The sequence below is a fragment of the Chiloscyllium plagiosum genome, unplaced genomic scaffold (assembly GCF_037043375.1).
Source record: "Chiloscyllium plagiosum isolate Xiang-an unplaced genomic scaffold, Cpla_swu_hap1 HiC_scaffold_8, whole genome shotgun sequence".
Lineage (NCBI taxonomy): Eukaryota > Metazoa > Chordata > Chondrichthyes > Orectolobiformes > Hemiscylliidae > Chiloscyllium > Chiloscyllium plagiosum.
The window spans coordinates 49,293,311-49,312,063 of NW_028270146.1; the positions used below are offsets into that span (position 1 = coordinate 49,293,311).

General features: G+C 39.2%; 1 protein-coding gene across 1 annotated transcript in view; it reads left to right on the forward strand.

Annotated features, from left to right (window-relative positions):
* Positions 1-18,753, forward strand: part of LOC122553554 (60 kDa lysophospholipase-like) — a 122,614-nt gene that overhangs the window by 20,933 nt on the left and 82,928 nt on the right. Inside the window, 1 exon segment of the mRNA XM_043697527.2 lies at positions 2,454-2,579. Within this exon segment, the coding sequence (XP_043553462.2) occupies positions 2,454-2,579 (126 nt within the window).

Sequence of the window (18,753 nt, forward strand, 5' to 3'; positions counted from 1 at the left end):
CAGCCAAGGCTGACAAAGGAAGTCAGGAAATGTACCAAAGAAAAAGAGAGAGCCTATAAAGTGGCCAAGAGCATTGGGAAATCAGAAGATTGGGAAGATTACAAAAACAAACAAAGGATAGCAAAGAAAGAAATAAGGAAGGAGAGAATATGAAGGTAAGATAGCCAGTAATATTAGAAATGATATTAAAGGTTTCTTTCAATACATAAGAAACAAACGAGAGGCAAAAGTACAAATTGGGCCACTCCAAATTGATGTAGGAAGGTTAGTGCTGGGAGATAATGAAATAGATGAATAACTTAATAAGTACTTTGTATCAGTCTTCACAGTGGAAGACATGAATAATATCCTAACAATTAAGGAGAGTCAGGGGCAGAGTATGGTAGCCATTACAAAAGAGAAAGTGCCAGAAAAGCTAAAAGATCTAAAAATCGATAAATCTCCTGGCCCTGATGGGCTACATCCTAGAGTTCTGAGAGAGGTGGCTGAGGAAATAGCGGAGGCGCTGACTGTGATCTTTCAAAAATCACTGGAGTCAGGGAAAGTCCCAGGTGATTGGAAAATCGCTGCAGTAACCCCCTTGTTCAAGAAAGGATCAAGACAAGAGATGGAAAATTATAGGCCAATTGGCCTAAACTCGGTTGTAGGTAAAATTCTAGAATCCATTGTTAAGGGTAAAATTTCTAAATTCTTGGAAGTGCAGGGTGGGGTTAGAACAAGTCAGCATGGATTTAGCAAGGGGAGGTCATGCCTGACAAACCTGTTAGAATTATTTGAAGAGGTAACACATAGGTTAGATCAGGGAAACCCAGTGGATGTCATATACCTAGACTTTGATAAGGTGCCTCACTGCTGAGTAAGTGAGAGCCCATGGTATTCGAGGTGAGCTAATGACATGGATTGGGGATTGGCCATTTGACAGAAGGCAGAGAGTTGGGATAAAAGGTTCATTTTCAGAATGGCAGCCAGTAACAAGTGGGGTACTGCAGCTGTTCACTTTATATATTAATGATTTGGATGAAGGGACTGGGGGCACTCTGGCGAGGTTTGCCAATGATACCAAGTTAGGTGGACAGGCAGGTAGTACTGAGGAGGTGGGGAGGCTGCAGAAAGATTTAGACAGTTTATGAGAGTGGTCCAGGAAGTGGCTGATGAAATTCAGCGTGAGCAAATGCGAGGTCTTGCACTTTGGAAAAAAGAGTACTGAAAGAATAATGAAATAGATCAATAACTTAATAAGTACTTTGTGTCAGTCTTCACAGTGGAAGACATGAATAATATCTTAACAATTAAGGAGAGTCGGGGGCAGAATATGGTAGCCATTACAAAAGAGAAAGTGCCAGAAAAGCTAAAAGGTCTAAAAATCGATAAATCTCCTATTTTCTAAATGGTGAGAAAATTCATAAAGCCAAAGTGCAAAGGGATCTGGGAGTGCTAGTCCAGGATTCTCTAAAGGTTGATTTGCAGGTTGAGTCTGTGATTAAGAAAGCAAATGTAATGTTGTCATTTATCTCAAAAGGGTTGGAATATTAAAGCAGCAATGTGCTTCTGAGACTTTATAAAGCTCTAGTTCGGCCTCATTTCGAATACTGTGTCCAGTTTTGGGCCCCACACCTCAGGAAGGACATACTGGCACTGGAGTGTGTCCAGCGGAGAGTCACACGGATGAACCCTGGAATGATAGGCCTAACGTATGATGATCGGCTGAGGATTCTGGGATTGTATTCATTAGAATTTAGAAGGTTGAGGGGAGATCAAATAGAAATTTACAAGATAATGCATGGCTTAGAAAGGGTGGATGCTGGGAAGTTGTTTCCGTTAGGCAGGGAGACTAAGACCCGTGGGCACAGCCTTAAAATTAGAGGAGGGTCAATTTAGAATGGAAATGGAAAGGAAGAAGGGCTTATGCCCGAAATGTCGATTCTCCTGCTCCTCGGATGCTGCCTGGCTTGCTGCGCTTTTCCAGCTCCGCACTTTTCAACTCTGGTCTCCAGCATCTGCAGTCCTCACTTTCTCCCAGCATCTTGTGACAAGGCAGGTTTGCCAGCCACATCTCAGAAATGCTGCACAGATTCAGTAGGAAACCTTTGGTGGGGTCAGCATGAGAAGTCTCAGATGATTGCATGTCAGCAATTAGATGTGATATAGCCATGCAGATTTTATGGCCAAAATGTATCATAGCGTTTTAGATTAAGTTGGTATCATAGCATCCCAATGGTCAAATCAATTATTATCATCTTTCAATGTAATATTTAGAATTTTTGTGCTGTTTTATTCATCCTGAAAGCTTAAAGTGTCTGATCTATGATGTGAAATTTAACTATGGGATTTATTGTGCAGTAAAATTAGTCATCGGTTCTATTCCTGATAATCTAACCTGCTGTTAGTAGATTCTTTCAATAGACTATTCTAACTTGTCTACTGCTTCTAAACTCTACTTTTCTTTCCCTCAGCAAAACTACCAACAGTACATTGGCTTTGTGATCCTTCATGGCACAGACACAATGGCTTACACAGCTTCAGCCCTTTCATTCATGTGTGAGAACCAAGGAAAGCCCATCATCTTGACTACCTCTCAGGTAATGGTTGCATTGGTTTAGAGTCTATCTACAGTTCCATATTTGCAACAAAGAGGATTTAATGTGTGACACCATGAATAGGATATTGTGTAACTATGGCATGTGTACATGCATAATTATGTAAATAATCAGTAAAACAATCATAATTAATTTTCTTTATAATATTGCTGGTATGATAGAATTATGGAGTGGTTACAAAACAGAAAGAAGATTGTCTTGTCTGTACTGGCTATCTTTAAGAAGAACTCAGCTAGTTGCACTCCTTCACCCTTTCCCCAAAGAGCTGGAAATTTCTTCTGATGTTTATCCAGTTCCTTTTTTAAAAGCCATGATGAAATTTGCCTCTAGCAAACTTAGGCCAGTGTATTCCAGATCCTAATTGTTAAATCCACAAAACAAGCTTCTCCTCATAGTTCTCATCCAATTTGCCTTAAAGTGATGTTCTTTGGTCTTGACCCTCCCACAAATGATGACCAAACATAGGCTGATGGGACGTTAATTGGCTAGGTTAGATTTTTCCTGATTTTTGTGTAAAGGACATACCTGAGCAATTTTCCACATTGTCGGGTAGTGCCAATGTGGCAAGTTCTAGAGTACAAGTCTTCAGTGCTATAGCTGGAATAGTGGCAGGGCCCAAAGCCTTTGCCATATCCAGTGCAAAATAGATTTCCAGTGCATTCAAAAAAGAGAAGGGTAAATGTTTTCATTTTAAGGGCATCGAAAGGTATGGAGAGAAATAAGAAATATGGCATTGAGATATAGGATCAGCTATTCTCATATTAAATAGTGGAACAGGTTCAAAGAGCTGAATGGCCTACTCCTCCTCTTAGGTTATATGTTTCCATGATTCTGTCGTGCCAAAGATATGAGGATCAGGCAAAACTGCAAGAAAATGAAAATTACAGTGGAGGACTGGGATTTATGAAGTGCACAGGATGGGTATCGTGGCATGTGGAGTCAATAGACTAGAAGAAATGTTTCAATTTCCTCATGGTGGATTGAGATGCAAAGGTAAATTCTGTGGTGTGTTTGTGACATGTTGAGCATAATGCTGGCTCATTGTGGTTCCTACTTCTAACATATTTGCATACTGTTGTCATGCAACTTGACAAACTACCATTCCTGATCTGGAATTGTAGTTCAGGTAAATTTAGATGGCTGTGGTCAGATCCCAAATAACTTCACACTGAACACTATTCAGTAGTTCATGTGAAAAGACTCTTGTGGATGTTGTATTAAGGACTCTACATTCTTGAGGCATGTCAATCAAACAGGAGAGCCTCATCCCATTACAAGTTTCCAGAAGCTCAGTAGTCTATGTTGAATTTGCAAAGGTCATCAAACTCGTTTTGCAGCTCATCAGTAAGTTTAAAAAAAAGTTTTAAAATTTGTAGTTTTTCATACCTGTCCTGTCATGATGCAATCTTTCCAAATAACAAGATATAAAATGAGCACAGGAGGAACTTAGTTATCGAAGAAAATTAAAATTATTGGATCATTTAAATTAATGACATGGTATTTTTAAACATAAGGACTTTGACAAAGAAATATGCGCTGTAGTTGCTTAAGTTAAAGAGATCCTCTTTATGTTTGTAAATGTAGTGAACAACCTTCTAACTGGTAACTACTCTTACCACTTTATCTCTCCATTTACAATATGTAAGTACCACTGAATGTACCTCACATCTACTGATGCACTGCCACCAAAAGTGAAGTCAACCATTCCAAATCATCACTTGGTTAGACAGATTGATTTTTTTTGCAGGGTTAGATTTCACCAATTTGCAAGCTTAACCAGATGCCCTGGGCATTTGTGGTACAACTAGGTACCTTACAGAAACCAATGTCTGATCTTCAATTCTTAATCGGAAAAACAGACTGAACTGGTAGCAACTCTGATATTTTTAATTTCACAGTGGCCAGATCGTAATGAATGTAAGCAAAAAATGGAAAGGAGAAAAGCTTTAGTCAAATAAAAATAAATAAGTATAAAAATATATCATTAATAAACAGACTTTTTAAAATTTTAAACTGATTTTCATAAATGACTTTTTCTCTCTCATTATCCACTCCAAAACTTTTCAAACTGGGGATTCTCTTCCTGCTGCTAAAATTGCATGTGAGACAATCTATTTTACTGAAGTTTTCTTTGCCAAGGATGTGTTTATGGGATGTTGCTACACAGTTACTATTTAATTGCTGAATAATCTATTATACTGTAAAGTTTTCCAGCAGACTCAAGTTATTCCAATTGCTTGTTTCTTTTGTTATCTTTTAACTGTAGTGAATAAAGTACACTTTGCTTCAAGTCTGGTAGTTTGACCATTCGAATTACATCCAGAACACAATGTCTTGCACTTTCCTTTAAAATAGGAAAAAGGTCAGGTCCAACTATCTTCTTGATATTTTTTGAGGGGATTTAGTTTGGTTCATAGCAAAACAGGTGTTCTTGTTGGGCTCAACATCTCTAATTTTAGGTTGGGTTTCCAATTATTGCATTCAAAGGCAGTGAATGGTGAGTGTTGGTGTCTTTTATTTTGGGTGTTGCATTTGGTTGGTTTAAACCTTGTGTAGTAATGGCTTATTCAGTCACTGAAGTTTCCTGGGGTGTAAGAAATCACTTTAGGTGTTTTACTGCAAGTGGCAAGGCAAAGCTTTTGGAATTGGCAGACAAGCCAGAGTTGGGGGTTGCCTGTGTCTGCGAGGAAAGGGGAAATAATTGTGGCAATCGCCCAGCAATTACAATTGCCAGGAATGCCATTCAGAATCTTTGTAAATGGCTAAAATTCAATTGAAAATGAAGCAGCTTGAGTTAGAGGCAAAAGTAAAAGGAAGCGAAAAGGAAATCAAACAGTTTGATTTATGATTAAAAGCAGAACAAAAAAAAAAGGAATGGAAGACCCGAGCAGAAGAAAGGGAAAATGAGAGAGAAGAAAGGGAGAGCTTTTGGAAACTTCAGAGGTTGGAACTGAAAACTCAAAGTCAACTTAAAATGAAACGGTAGAGGTGAAAATTAAAAGTAGTGAGGGAGACATTGATGGAGAGTAATCCCGTCATAGCCAAAGGCTTGGTGGGGCTCTGTTAAATACATCCAAACGTTGCTTAAGTTCGATGAGAGGGATGTGGAAATCTTTTCATTTCATTTGAAAAGGTAGCTAAACAAGTGAAATGGCTGGTGACCATGTAGGTATTGTTGATCCAAACAAAGATGGTACGTAGAGCTGATGAGATATTTAAATCACTGACACAGGAGTTTCTGGGGAGTATGACGACATGAAAAAGTCCATCTTATGTGCAAGTGAGTTAGTACCAAAAGCCTACAGACAATGGTTTAGGAATCTAAGGAGGGAATCTGATCAAACGTACATAGTGTGTGAAAGAATCAAACAAAGTAAGTTTGATAGGTGGCTAAGAGCATTGAAAATATGTCAAACATATGGACCTTTTTGAAAACTGATTATTTTGGAGGAGTTTAAAACTTTACTTCCTGAAGTAGTGAGAACCGTGGAAGAGCAGAGAGTTAAGACTACAAGATTAGCAGTGGAAGTGGCAGATAATTATGAGTTGATTCGAGATTTGACTTCTGATATTACTTTCAATCTGTGAGGAATAGAAATTAGTAGAGGAGAAATCCTCAAGTAATAAAGTATAGGGGAATCAACAATTAAAAATATCCATTTTAAATCTCCATCTTGTAATAACTTGTCTTGTAAGTTTAAAATGGCTACTGCAGTTACAGTGACCATTGAATGAATTAGGAATGTAAGAATCTTGGCATAGCCTTGCAGCTGTTCTTTCTCACAGAACTTAAAATGAATAAAATACTGATAACCGTTAAGCTTTATCTGCTCTGACACAAGAGAAAGGCACCAGATGTAGAAACATGTTAAATCTATACTGTGTTTGATCTATGAGAATAAGACTAAAATGTATTGCTAATTATGAGAACTTAATTACAGAAAGAAACATTATACGATGTAGGAAAGAGAACATGTGAGATTGTTACGCAAATAAGCGCTATAAAATATGCTGCCTTCTTGCTAAAAATCAGAGATCTCTTAGTAGTCCATCCAGAGACATCTTGATTGATACACTGGATGATAGATTATTGATCTCTCAGCCGGCTTGATAACAATAAAAGAGTGCTATTTTGCAATCTATGAATGGTCTGAAAATTTCTATGTTTACACAAGTGGTAAGAGAAAAGGAGAACTCACTGAAGATAGTCAAGATAGCCGACCATAGGGTGAAAAGGAAACCCATGAGGGGGAAAGAGAAGTAAAAAAAGCTCAGGTGTTTCCACTGTAATAAAGTATACCACGTGAAGTCTCAGTGTTGTTGGTTTAGAAAAAACACTGGGAAGATGGATGGGAGAAGAAAAAAGATAAGCCAGTGAGTTTGTTGAAGTGGTAAAGGAAAAGACAATGGAAGCTAAAAAAGCTGCCAACGAATGTACAACCTGATCAAGGTCTGGTTGAGAAGGAAGTGCCTGATCTCTTTAAAGAATTTATGTAAATGGGTAAGGTTTATCCACATATGCCAGGAGGAGCAGGTTTGATTCAGAATTACATTTGCACCTTAAACTGTTTAACTTATAACATAGCAAATTCTAAATGATTCAATTAAGTTAGAATGAAATAGAAATTGTAATAGGGCATCCAGTACTTTCAGCCTATTCCCCTACAAAACAAGAACATGATCATCCACATCAAATTTATCTTCTCACACCATCTCCATCCCTCTTAATTCCTTAGACATCCAAGACAGCTATTAATCTTGAACTGTCTTGCATAATACATACAAAATTAAAAGGTGAAAGGTGGGAAAATACAATGGATTTGGGGAAAAATGTTATCAGCCAGCTGGTAAAGAAATTAAGATTTTAAAAGATAGTTGAGCAAGTCAGTCTTTGGTGAGACGTGAGGAGGTATGTAATTCAGAAGGAGTATTGCCAGAAAGGTGGTAATATTTGGAATTCATGGTGAGAAGTACAGTGTACCATTATATAAAGTGAGGTTGGAGAGGCCAGTGAAAGGTGGTGAAGTGGTGGTAACAACAATAGAAAAGTCCTTAGTTCCAGAAATATTGTTTATTCTTGATGTACACAACTGAGAGTGATGCCCACTGTGGTTGAAAAGCCAATGGAAAATCATATTACCGAGGTGACATATGAAGTACATCCTGGGATTTTCCTTATTGTGTGGTAACAAGGTCGCAAAGCCACAGGTTGAAATAGGAGGAGAAATTAACAAGTTCCGTTATCAGTAACATTTTAATCAAATGGTTGAAAAAACAAAGAACAGGTGGAGGAAAAAATTGATACTTTTAGTTTAGAGAAAATAGCAGCATTACAATGGAAAGATGAAAACTAAAGCAGTTGTATCAAAATCCTACACAGAAGAAGAATCTGAGTGTATCCCAGAAAGTTACGATCTTAAAAATGACACCTTGAAACACACTCAGATGGATGAGAAATGGGCAGAGGTTCATCAAGTTGTAATACTGGTCGGTTACAGAAAGATGGTATTGCAGGGAGAACATGACTTAACAGTAGCAGTTCATTTAGGAGTAAAGAAAGCTCAAGCCAAAATACAGAAACATTTTTTTTGGCCTGCACTGCATAAGGATATGGTTCAATTTTGCCCATTGTCTCATATGTATGGGGTAACTGAAAAACCTCAGGCAGTGATAAAATGTATTCCGTAATATCCATGCTTGCATTTGAGGAATCTTTTATAAGAGTCTTAATTGAAACAAGAAGTGGGAATCACTGCTTGCTGAACATAATTGATGTCTCTACTAGATTTCTAGAGGCCATCTCACTATGTAGTATCACGGCTAAAAGGATTGCAGAAGAGTTACTCAAATTTGTTTTACTAGATATGGACCACTCACATACAACAGATCAAGGGTCAAATTTTACATCAAAATTATTCTAGGAAGTAATGGGTATCATAGGAATAAAACAATTACAATCCACTTCGTCCCTTCCAGAATCACAGGGAACATTAGAACGGTGGAATCAAACCTTAAAGACCATGTTGAGGACTTGTAGTTGACTATCCAGATAATTAGGATAAAGGAATTCCATTCATAAAGTTTTGTAATTAGGATTGCAACTATTAATCAATCAAATTCAGTCCATTTGAATTTCAGGAATAAGGAGAGAGGACCACTGAAATTAATTAAGGAGAAATTGGTGAGAGTTCAATGGTTGCACATTTGGACTATGTGTCAAATTTTAGGGAAAGATTAAGTAGATTGGGTGTGTTGGCTAGACAACATTAAAAAGTGTCACGGCATATAATGAACCAGGAAGCAGACAAGAAATCAAAAATTCGATAGTGGAGATAAAGTGTTAGCATTTCTACCAGTGGTAGGTGAACCTTTAAAAGCAAGGTGTAGTGAGTCTTATGAAATTGAAAGGAAATTGAATGAGGTGAACTATTTGATAAGAACGCCTGTGGAGATACCATAAGATTTGTAGATATTGGGACAGTGTAGCGAATGCCTTGGCGAAGATTTTGGGAACGGAGATTGGACCCAGTGTCTCTCCTTTTGGGCTTTCCAAATTTTCCTTCTCTCATTGCATACGGGAAGAAATTATTTACTATCCTTTGCTTTTGGACTAGGCAAGACCCCTCAAAATGTTTTAAGAAGGTAGCCCAAACCCTAACTTGTTTTATAAGCAGATGTAAAATGGTTATTCCAGGGGTGTTGCAGCTGGTCAACACATTCAGCTTGTTTTTTGTAAATATTTTTATTGAAAAGAAAAAAATTTGAGTTTTTTTTAACAAAATTACAAAATTAATACAAAATAGTGTGTCCACTTTACAATATAATAACAGCACCAATATTAAAATAAGAAAACTAACTACTAGTCTATTCTACAAACCACCAAAACCCAAAATACGATGTAAAAAAGAAAACTCTATGTATAAAAAAGACCACAGTGTTGTACATTATTGACAATAAAAAAGGAAAAAAAAAGGTAAATAAATAAATAAATAAATACACATTCAAAATAAAATTATATCAAGTCACAGCAAAACCCGTATTTATATGGGATCCTTCCTCCCAGGGGCCCCCCCGAACCAACAAACATCATCCTCACGGCTAAACAAAGGCCATAAACAGTATGGCAGATTCATCTGCATTGGTGTTGTTCAAAAAGGGCTGCCATATTCTGCAAAATAATTCCGTTTTTTGGTGCACCACATTCGTAAGGAAGTCCAGGGTAATACATTCCATAACAATCCTTTGCCAATTCGAAAGTCCCAGGGGGGCTTTCCGATACCCAACTTATTAAAATATTTTTCCTCACAAAAGGAAAGGATAGTAAATAATTTCTTCCCGTATGCATCGAGAGAAGGAAAATTACAGATAGAGATCTTCCTAGTATTTTCCCAGGTATCCTCCCACATCTCTAAAGAGGTTCCCTAATTCTTGATTCCAGGTTTTATATAACTGTTCCATGTCTTTCGATGCGTTATTACCTAGCGAGTGGTAGAGAGTACTGAGTGCACCCATCACTCTCCTTTCCATATCTGATTTGTATGGATTAGTCATCAATGTGGTCATTTTTTGTATGAAATCTTGTACTTGAAAATATCAAAAAGGTCATTGTTAGGCAACCCAAACTTCTGACACAACTGTTCGAAGGACATTGTGACCTCCCCATTGAACACATCTCCCAAACAGGACATGCCTCTGGACTCCCAAATTCTAAATCCAGCGTCAGTCAAGCTGGCTGAAATCCCAAAGTTCCCACTATAGGAATAGAAGAAGAGGTTTTTTGTGTATCACTCTGTTGCTCCATCCTCCAAGCTTTGATTGTATTTAATACAATTGGGTATTTACAATGATCCTTAATAACTCTCATCTTATCCATAAATAATACTTTCATGAGGGGACATTTTGCTTGGGAAGCCTCAATATCCAACCAAATTGATTGTGGGTCACAAGAGACCCAATCAGCCACATATTACAACAGAGAACTCAGTTGGTACTTCCTGAAACCTGGAAAATCCAGACCTCTTCTTATTTGTGGGAGCTGGAACTTATCTAATTTAATAAGGAGCCATCTATGATTCCAAATAAAGGAGCCAAGCCAGCCATAAAGCTTACACAACATCAAAGGAAGCATTCTCATGGGGTATAGTAGGCGAGGTAGAATATTCATCTTGACTAAAGCTATTCTTCCTAGCCAGGATATCAGGAGATCTTCCCAGTATTGGAGGTCCTGCCTTAATTTCTCTAATAAATGTGTTTAATTAGCTTTATATAGCTGACCAAATACCAGGGTAATAAAAATAGCTAAATAGAGAAAACCTCCCAGTGACCGCCGAAAGGGGAAACAGGATCCATCTGGAAAATTGGATATGCTAGTAAGACCTCCTAGTGGCATGGCCTCTGATTTCATAAAGTTAATTCTGCAACCTGAGAACATATCAAATAAGTTAACCACTTGAATTAAGTGGTGCACAGATATCGATGGGTCATTTAAGAACGTCGTCCGCATAAAGAGCGATTTTATGCTTACCTGATCTTACCTCCAGGCCGTTATATTAGGGTCAGTTTGGATAGCTTCTGCCAGAGTCTCAATCACTAGTGTAAATAGTAGTGGTGAGAGAGGACATCCTTGACAACAACCTCTGCCAACACTAAAGCTATCCGACCTTATGCCATTGGTGATCATTGCTGCTTTAGGGTCGTTACATAATACAGCTACCCACTTGGTAAAGACCTCTCCAATGCCAAACCATTCCATTTTATAAAAAAGATAAGACCCAATCAAATGCCTTCTCTGCATCTGGGAAGATGACTAATCTGGTATCACTCCCTGATGGCAAGCTTGTACCATGTTTAACACTCTTCTCTTTTATAATAAATGGCAAAACTCTCTCCAGTCTTAATGTCAACATTTTTGACAGGATTTTAAAGTTCACATTCAATAAGTATATAGGTCTGTATGAAGTACACTTGTCCGGGGCTTTTTCCTTTCTTAAGAATGACAGAGATATTTGCTTCTCTCAGAGAGGGGCAGGAGGCTACCCTGAGTATATGAATAGTTATACATATCTGTAAGTGGTCCGGCCAATTCATCTATGACCAGTGGAGTGCCACAAGGATTGGTGCTGGGTCCTCTACTTTTTGTCATTTATATAAATGATTTGGATACGAGAGTAAGAGGTATAGTTAGTAAGTTTGCAGATGACACCAAAATTGGAGGTATAGTGGACAGCGAAGAGGGTTACCTTGAAGATCTGCGTCCCCTCAAGAGGGGTCTCTTGGTTCGAGATCTGTCAAAGGAATCGACAAATGCGGTCTATTCAAAAAGCAAGGGTCATTAGTTTATTGAATTAAGGTACCTTGACACAATTCTATCCAGCAACACAGAGATTGAAGCTTCTGTGTTCCGTGATGAAGTTGCGCAATGACATTTGAAAATTACACATTATTTACATGTTTTTAAAGAAATAGTACAGCCTTAATTACAAGAAAGACCAATCACATATAATAAGGTGACATGATTTACAGCAAGTTATTCCAATGATTGAAGACAAGCTAATCCAATGCTAAAAGATATCTTATTGTACTGGTTCAAGGTTCGTTCAAATGGTCAATTAACTTGTCAATATTCAGCTTTTGAAAACTCTCTTGTCTTCTTATCTATGAACTGCAACTTAATTCTGCAAATCAGCCGTATGATTCACAGGTCATTTTATAGTATTCTTTTAAATCGAGAAACCGTTTTGTGATAATAAAAATCTACATATTTTGTTGCCTAAGTTCAAATTTTAGATCCTCATTCCCCTCTTTGGTCACTCTATGACCACACCATAAAGGCATGGATCAAATTAATCCAATTCAATGGCAGCAAAAGATTGCCGTATTTCCTCTTCCTCTGAAGGGGAACCAAGGGCTGCCAATGATGTTTCTTCATCATGATTTCAGTAAAGAAGAAGCATTTTCAGGTTGGAGCCAATATTGTCAATAGAAGTTAATATTTTAGCAATAATACGCTTAACTATAGCAATACCAACAAAAAGACAAATTAAAACAATAGCACCATACAAAGACATATTAATTAATCAGTTGTACCATGAGCCAAACCCCAATCTTCCCATCCCGCACCTTCATTCATTTGGTTGACAAAAGTGTGAATATTATCAATATGTCTAGTAATGTTTTTGAAAAGATCAGTGACCCTCATAATGCATTTTCCTTTAACTATAACGCAAAGTCCACCTTCCTTCGTAAGTATGTAATTGGTTTTGTTGGGCAAATAGGCACAATTCTGAAAGCATTTCTAATTTCTATTAACGTAGCAGTTGTCTCATTTCCCAAAATTGTGAGTCCACCAATGTGATAATTATAGTTTTGATGACTAATAATTCTTAAGGACTCTCCTAATGAAAGAAGATTAAGAGCTGCATATGCCAATGACTGTGTTTTACTTCTTGAAATGGTCTTTGGATTCTTCCATTCTGCACAGAAATCAGAAGAAACTGTATGTTTAAAAAGGGGAATTATGATTTCATTGCCAGATAATTGGACAGGGAACAGGAGTTGGAAATAGTGTTCCTATAGCTACGACATGAGGACTACTTCCTCTATTCAGGACAAGGTAGCGAGCTGCCTTATTATAACTGAAAAAAAAAATCCAGGTTTAGCATAGGCAATAGAGGGACTTTCCCAGTAAGATGCAGGTCTACATTTGTGACTTACTGGGGTATGTGGATAATCCATGATTACATAATTCAGCCCTGGGTGCTGAGGGTGAAAATCAACCAGTACTAATGAAGTGAGTTTCTTGATAAGAAACATGGTCAACATCCCAAACCCCTCCAATACCTGAGAAAATATTTGTGCCGTTAGGGGTATCATAATGAAGGTGTGTGTTGTTACCCACTCCAAATAGAGTTTGAATTCCAGTGATAATAGGGATACATTTTCGTTAAGGCATACAAATGAGATGCAAGGTTGTTCAGAAAAGTAGTGATGACTAATACATTTAATCATAGCACAGGGAAAAAAGACATTTTTTAGGCACTCTTACATAAGCGCACCCCCATTCCTTACCCTTGTCGTAATTTGGATAGGAGATTGCTCTTTGAGCGCGAGCAGCAGCTAAGGTAAGACTGTTTGTTTTAAAATTACTTACCGGTAGCGGGCAGCGGTGTTTTTTTTTCTCTCTTTTACAGAAAGAGCGGGAGCAGCAGGGGGAAGTGACGAAGACCGGAGGGGCAGCTGGGTAGGTTTTTTTCCTATAAAAGCGAGCAGGAGAAGAGGTATGTTGCCTCCCAGGTGCAAGGGTACGTGACGTCTCTGATCGTGTTTTCCGGGTCCTTAAAGGGGAGGGGGAGCAGCCCGAAGTCGTGGTCCACATTGGCACCAATGACATAGGTAGGAGGAGCGCTGAGGATGTTAGACAGGCTTTCAGGGAGCTAGGTTGGAAGCTCAGAGTTAGAACGAACAGAGTTGTTGTCTCTGGTTTGTTACCCATGCCACGTGATAGAGAGTCGAGGAATAGGGAGAGAGAACAGTTAAATGCGTGGCTACAGGGATGGTGCAGGAGGGAGGGATTCCGGTATTTGGATAACTGGGGTTCTTTCTGGGGAAGGTGGGACCTCTATAAACAGGATGGTCTGCACCTGAACCAGAGGGGCACCAGTATCCTTGGTGGGAGGTTTGCTAGTGCTCTTGGGGGGGGTTTAAACTAACTCTGCAGGGGCATGGGAACCCAGACTGTAGCTTTAGGGTGCAGGACCTGGAGTGTAGGGAGGTTAGGAACATGGCATCATTTTCAAAGGAGGGTGCCTGTAAACAGGGAAGTGGCTTGAAGTGTGTATACTTCAATGCAAGAAGTATACGAAATAAGGTAGGTGAACTTGCAGCGTGGGTTGGTACCTGGGACTTCGATGTTGTGGCTATTACGGAGACATGGGTAGAACAGGGACAGGATTGGCTGTTGCAAGTTCCAGGGTTTAAATGTTTTAGTAGGGTCAGAGGTGGGGGCAAAAGAGGGGGAGGTGTGGCATTGCTTGTCAAAGATAGTATTACAGCTGTGGAAAGGACAATGGATGAAGACTCGCCATCAGAGGTAATTTGGGCTGAGGTTAGGAATAGGAAAGGTGAGGTCACCCTGTTAGGAGTTTTTTACAGGCCCCCTAATAGTCCTAGAAACGTAGAAGAAAGGATTGCGAGGATGATTCAAGAGAAGAGTGAAAGTAATAGGGTGGTTGTTATGGGGGACTTTAACTTTCTTGATATTGATTGGGAAAGCTATAGCTCAAGTTCGTTAGATGGGTCAGTGTTTGTCCAATGTGTGCAGGAGGGTTTCCTGACACAATATGTAGATAGGCCAACAAGAGGTGAGGCCATACTGGATTTGGTTCTGGGTAATGAACCAGGCCAGGTGTTAGAATTAGAGGTAGGTGAGCACTTTGGGGACAGTGACCACAATTCGGTGACTTTTACTCTAGTGATGGAGAGGGATAAGAGTGCACTATAGGGCAAGAGTTATAGCTGGGGGCAGGGAAATTATGATGCGGTGAGGCATAACTTAGGATGTGTGGCCTGGAAAAGTAAGCTTCAAGGCAAGGGTGTAATTGATATGTGGAGCTTGTTCAAGGAGCAACTATTGAGTGTCCTTGATAAGTATGTACCCGTCAGGCAGGGAGGAAAGGGTCGTGTGAGGGAGCCGTGGTTTAATAAGGAATTGGAATCCCTTGTTAAATGGAAGAGGGCGGCCTATGTAAAGATGAGGCGTGAAGGTTCAATTGGGGCGATTGAGAGTTATAAGGTAGCCAGGAAGGACCTGAAGAGAGAGCTAAGAGCAGCAAGGAGGGGACATGAAAGGTCCTTAGTTGGTAGGATTAGGGAAACCCTAAGGCTTTCTATAGGTATGTCAGGAATAAAAGAATGACTAGGGTAGGAATAGGTCCAGTCAAGGATAGTAGTGGGAAGTTGCGTGTGGAGGCTGAAGAGATTGGGGAGACACTGAATGAATACTTTTCGTCAGTATTCACTCAGGAACAGGACATTGTTGTCGATGTGAGTACCGAGTCACAATTAAATAGAATGGATGGCTTTGAGGTATGTAGAGAAGAGGTGTTGGAAATCCTGGAAAGGGTGAAAATAGATAAGTCCCCTGGGCCTGATGGCATTTATCCTAGGATTCTCTGGGAAGCAAGGGAGGAGATTGCAGAGCCATTGGCCTTGATTTTTATGTCCTCGTTGTCTACAGGAGTAGTGCCAGAAGATTGGAGGCTAGCAAATGTGGTTCCCTTGTTTAAGAAGGGGAGTAGGGATAACCCTAGTAACTATAGGCCGGTGAGTCTCACTTCTGTTGTGGGTAAAATCTTAGAGAGAATTGTAAGGGATAGGATTTATGAACATCTAGATAGGAATAATGTGATCAAGGATAGTCAGCATGGTTTTGTGAAGGGCAGGTCGTGCCTCACAAACCTTATTGAATTCTTTGAGAAGGTGACTAAGGAGGTGGACGAGGGGAAAGTAGTAGATGTGGTGTATATGGATTTTAGTAAGGCGTTTGATAAGGTTCCCCATGGTAGACTACTGCAGAAAATACGGAGGTATGGCATTGAGGGTGAGTTGGAGGTTTGGATTAGGAGTTGGCTGGCTGGAAGAAGACAGAGGGTAGTAGTTGATGGCAAAGGTTCATCTTGGAGTGCTGTCACTAGCGGTGTTCCGCAAGGATCTGTTTTGGGACCATTGCTGTTTGTCATTTTTATAAATGACCTGGAGGAGGGGTTAGAAGGTTGGGTGAGCAAGTTTGCGGATAATATGAAAGTCGGAGGAGTGGTAGACAGTGAGGAAGGATGTGGCAGGTTACAGCGGGATATTGATAAGCTGCAGAACTGGGCAGAAAGGTGGCAAATGGAGTTCAATGTAGCTAAGTGTGAGGTGATTCATTTTGGTAAGAGTAATAAAAAGATGGGGTACTGGGCTAACGGTCGGATATTTGGTAGTGTGGATGAGCAGAAAGATCTTGGTGTCCATGTACACAAATCTTTGAAAGTTGCCACCCAGGTAAATAGTGCGGTGAAGAAGGCATATGGCGTACTGGCTTTTATTGGTAGAGGAATTGAGTTCCGGAGTACTGAGGTAATGTTGCAGTTGTATAAGACTCTGGTGCGGCCGCATCTGGAGTATTGTGCGCAGTTTTGGTCCCCATACTATAGGAAGGATGTGGAGGCACTGGAACGGGTGCAGAGGAGGTTTACCAGGATGTTGCCTGGTATGGTAGGAAGATCGTATGAGGAAAGGCTGAGGCACTTGGGGCTGTTTTCATTGGAGAAAAGAAGGTTTAGGGGTGACTTGATAGAGGTGTACAAGATGATTAGGGGTTTAGATAGGGTCGACAGTGAGAATCTTTTTCCACGTATGGAGTCAGCTATTACAAGGGGGCATAGCTTTAAATTAAGGGGGGGTAGGTATAGGACAGATGTTAGGGGTGGATTCTTTACTCAGCGAGTCGTGAATTCATGGAATGCCCTGCCAGTAGCAGTGGTGGACTCTCCTTCATTATGGGCATTTAAACGTGCATTGGATAGGCATATGGAGGATAGTGGGCTAGTGTAGGTTAGGTGGGCTTGGATCGTCGCAACATCGAGGGCCAAAGGGCCTGTACTGCGCTGTATTCTTCTATGTTCTATGTTCTATGTTCTATGATATTGTGGATTTATTGGAGGAAGTCCATAAACAAGTAGCAGGTGGGGATAGGTAATAACTAAAAAAGATATTACGGGCTGTAAATACTTTAGTACTATTCCATACCCCCATGTTAGGATTTGGAAGGATAAAAGGGGTCATGGAATCTCTTACTGAAGTAAGGGCACAACAAATTACTTCATCCTCTCCAAAACATTTATTATGGGTTTCTAGAAACATCCCCCCTTTATCTCTTTTACTACCTGATGTATCTGAAAGGGGATAAGGCTTATCAGGGATGCCCATAGTACAAATGTAATCAAACTGGCACACAACAATTTTACATGGTAAAGACCATTTAGACTTGTTCTTTAAATGAACTGTCAATTTTTTTTATGCAGTTGATCACTGCAAAAGTTTTTCTTGGCAACAGTCAGTCATTTGGCACACAAGGCCACCTTCCTGACATAGTTGGTACACATTCTCTGTTTGCTCAGGATCACACAGGTAAACTGTCCCTTCTTGTGCACCAATGCTGGCAATGGCAAGTCCACACAGCAGGTCAAGTTCGATCTTCATCATCTTCCCCCTTGCAAGGTTGGAGTCTGCAAAGTGTCCATTGTAATAAAGTATAAACTATTTCCTCCTTGTATATAAGCATATATTCAATTAAAATAGGCAGCAGCAAAAAAGTAACACAAACTAATCTGGTAGAGGTCACCCAAACTCTGGTCTGAGTTTTGTGGCAATACCTTATTTGAGGCCATTATTTGTGCTCTTCAGCAGGCTAGAAGCCCTAAGAGCAATTTTGAAATAAATAATTCTCAAATTAATCAAATAGCCTGCTGGAGTAAATATATTTGCCTGTACTGGCAAAAAGTTCGTTCATTTTAAATTATGCACTAGCATTCCCTTCCTTCCCATTATTTTCTTATTTTATATGGAAAAGCCCAGGAATGGGCAAATTAAGCAAACCTAGTTTTATAAATCCAGCTTTGCTGGGATGTAATGCTCTTTGAAGTTTTGCTACTAAAAAAAAATCTATATTATCTAAAATTTAGATTAGTTCTGCAATATATATATTGTATTCTCTTCTTTTTAAAAAAATAGCATTAACATTGTGCCCAATTAAATGGCCTGATCTACAGCTTTAGTTAACAGTAACTAGAATTAAATGTAGAAATCTGATGATGATTTTGGCAAAAGTCGGTATTAAATATTGGCTGGAGGGCAATGCTATCACTAAATTATGGTAACATGACACAAAGCTTTCAAACCACACTGAAATTTTTCTAATATTGAGCTAACCCTAGAATATAGATTATTGGTACAGTCCTAAATTTATAAATCATCACTGTTAAATATTAAATATCTAAGTGAGGATAATTGCTCAGCCAGACACCCCTTCTTAGATCTAACAGCCTAATCCAAAAATAAATCAAATCAACCATTGTGTATTCTTACAAGCTCCATACACAAAGCAAAGATATTTAGG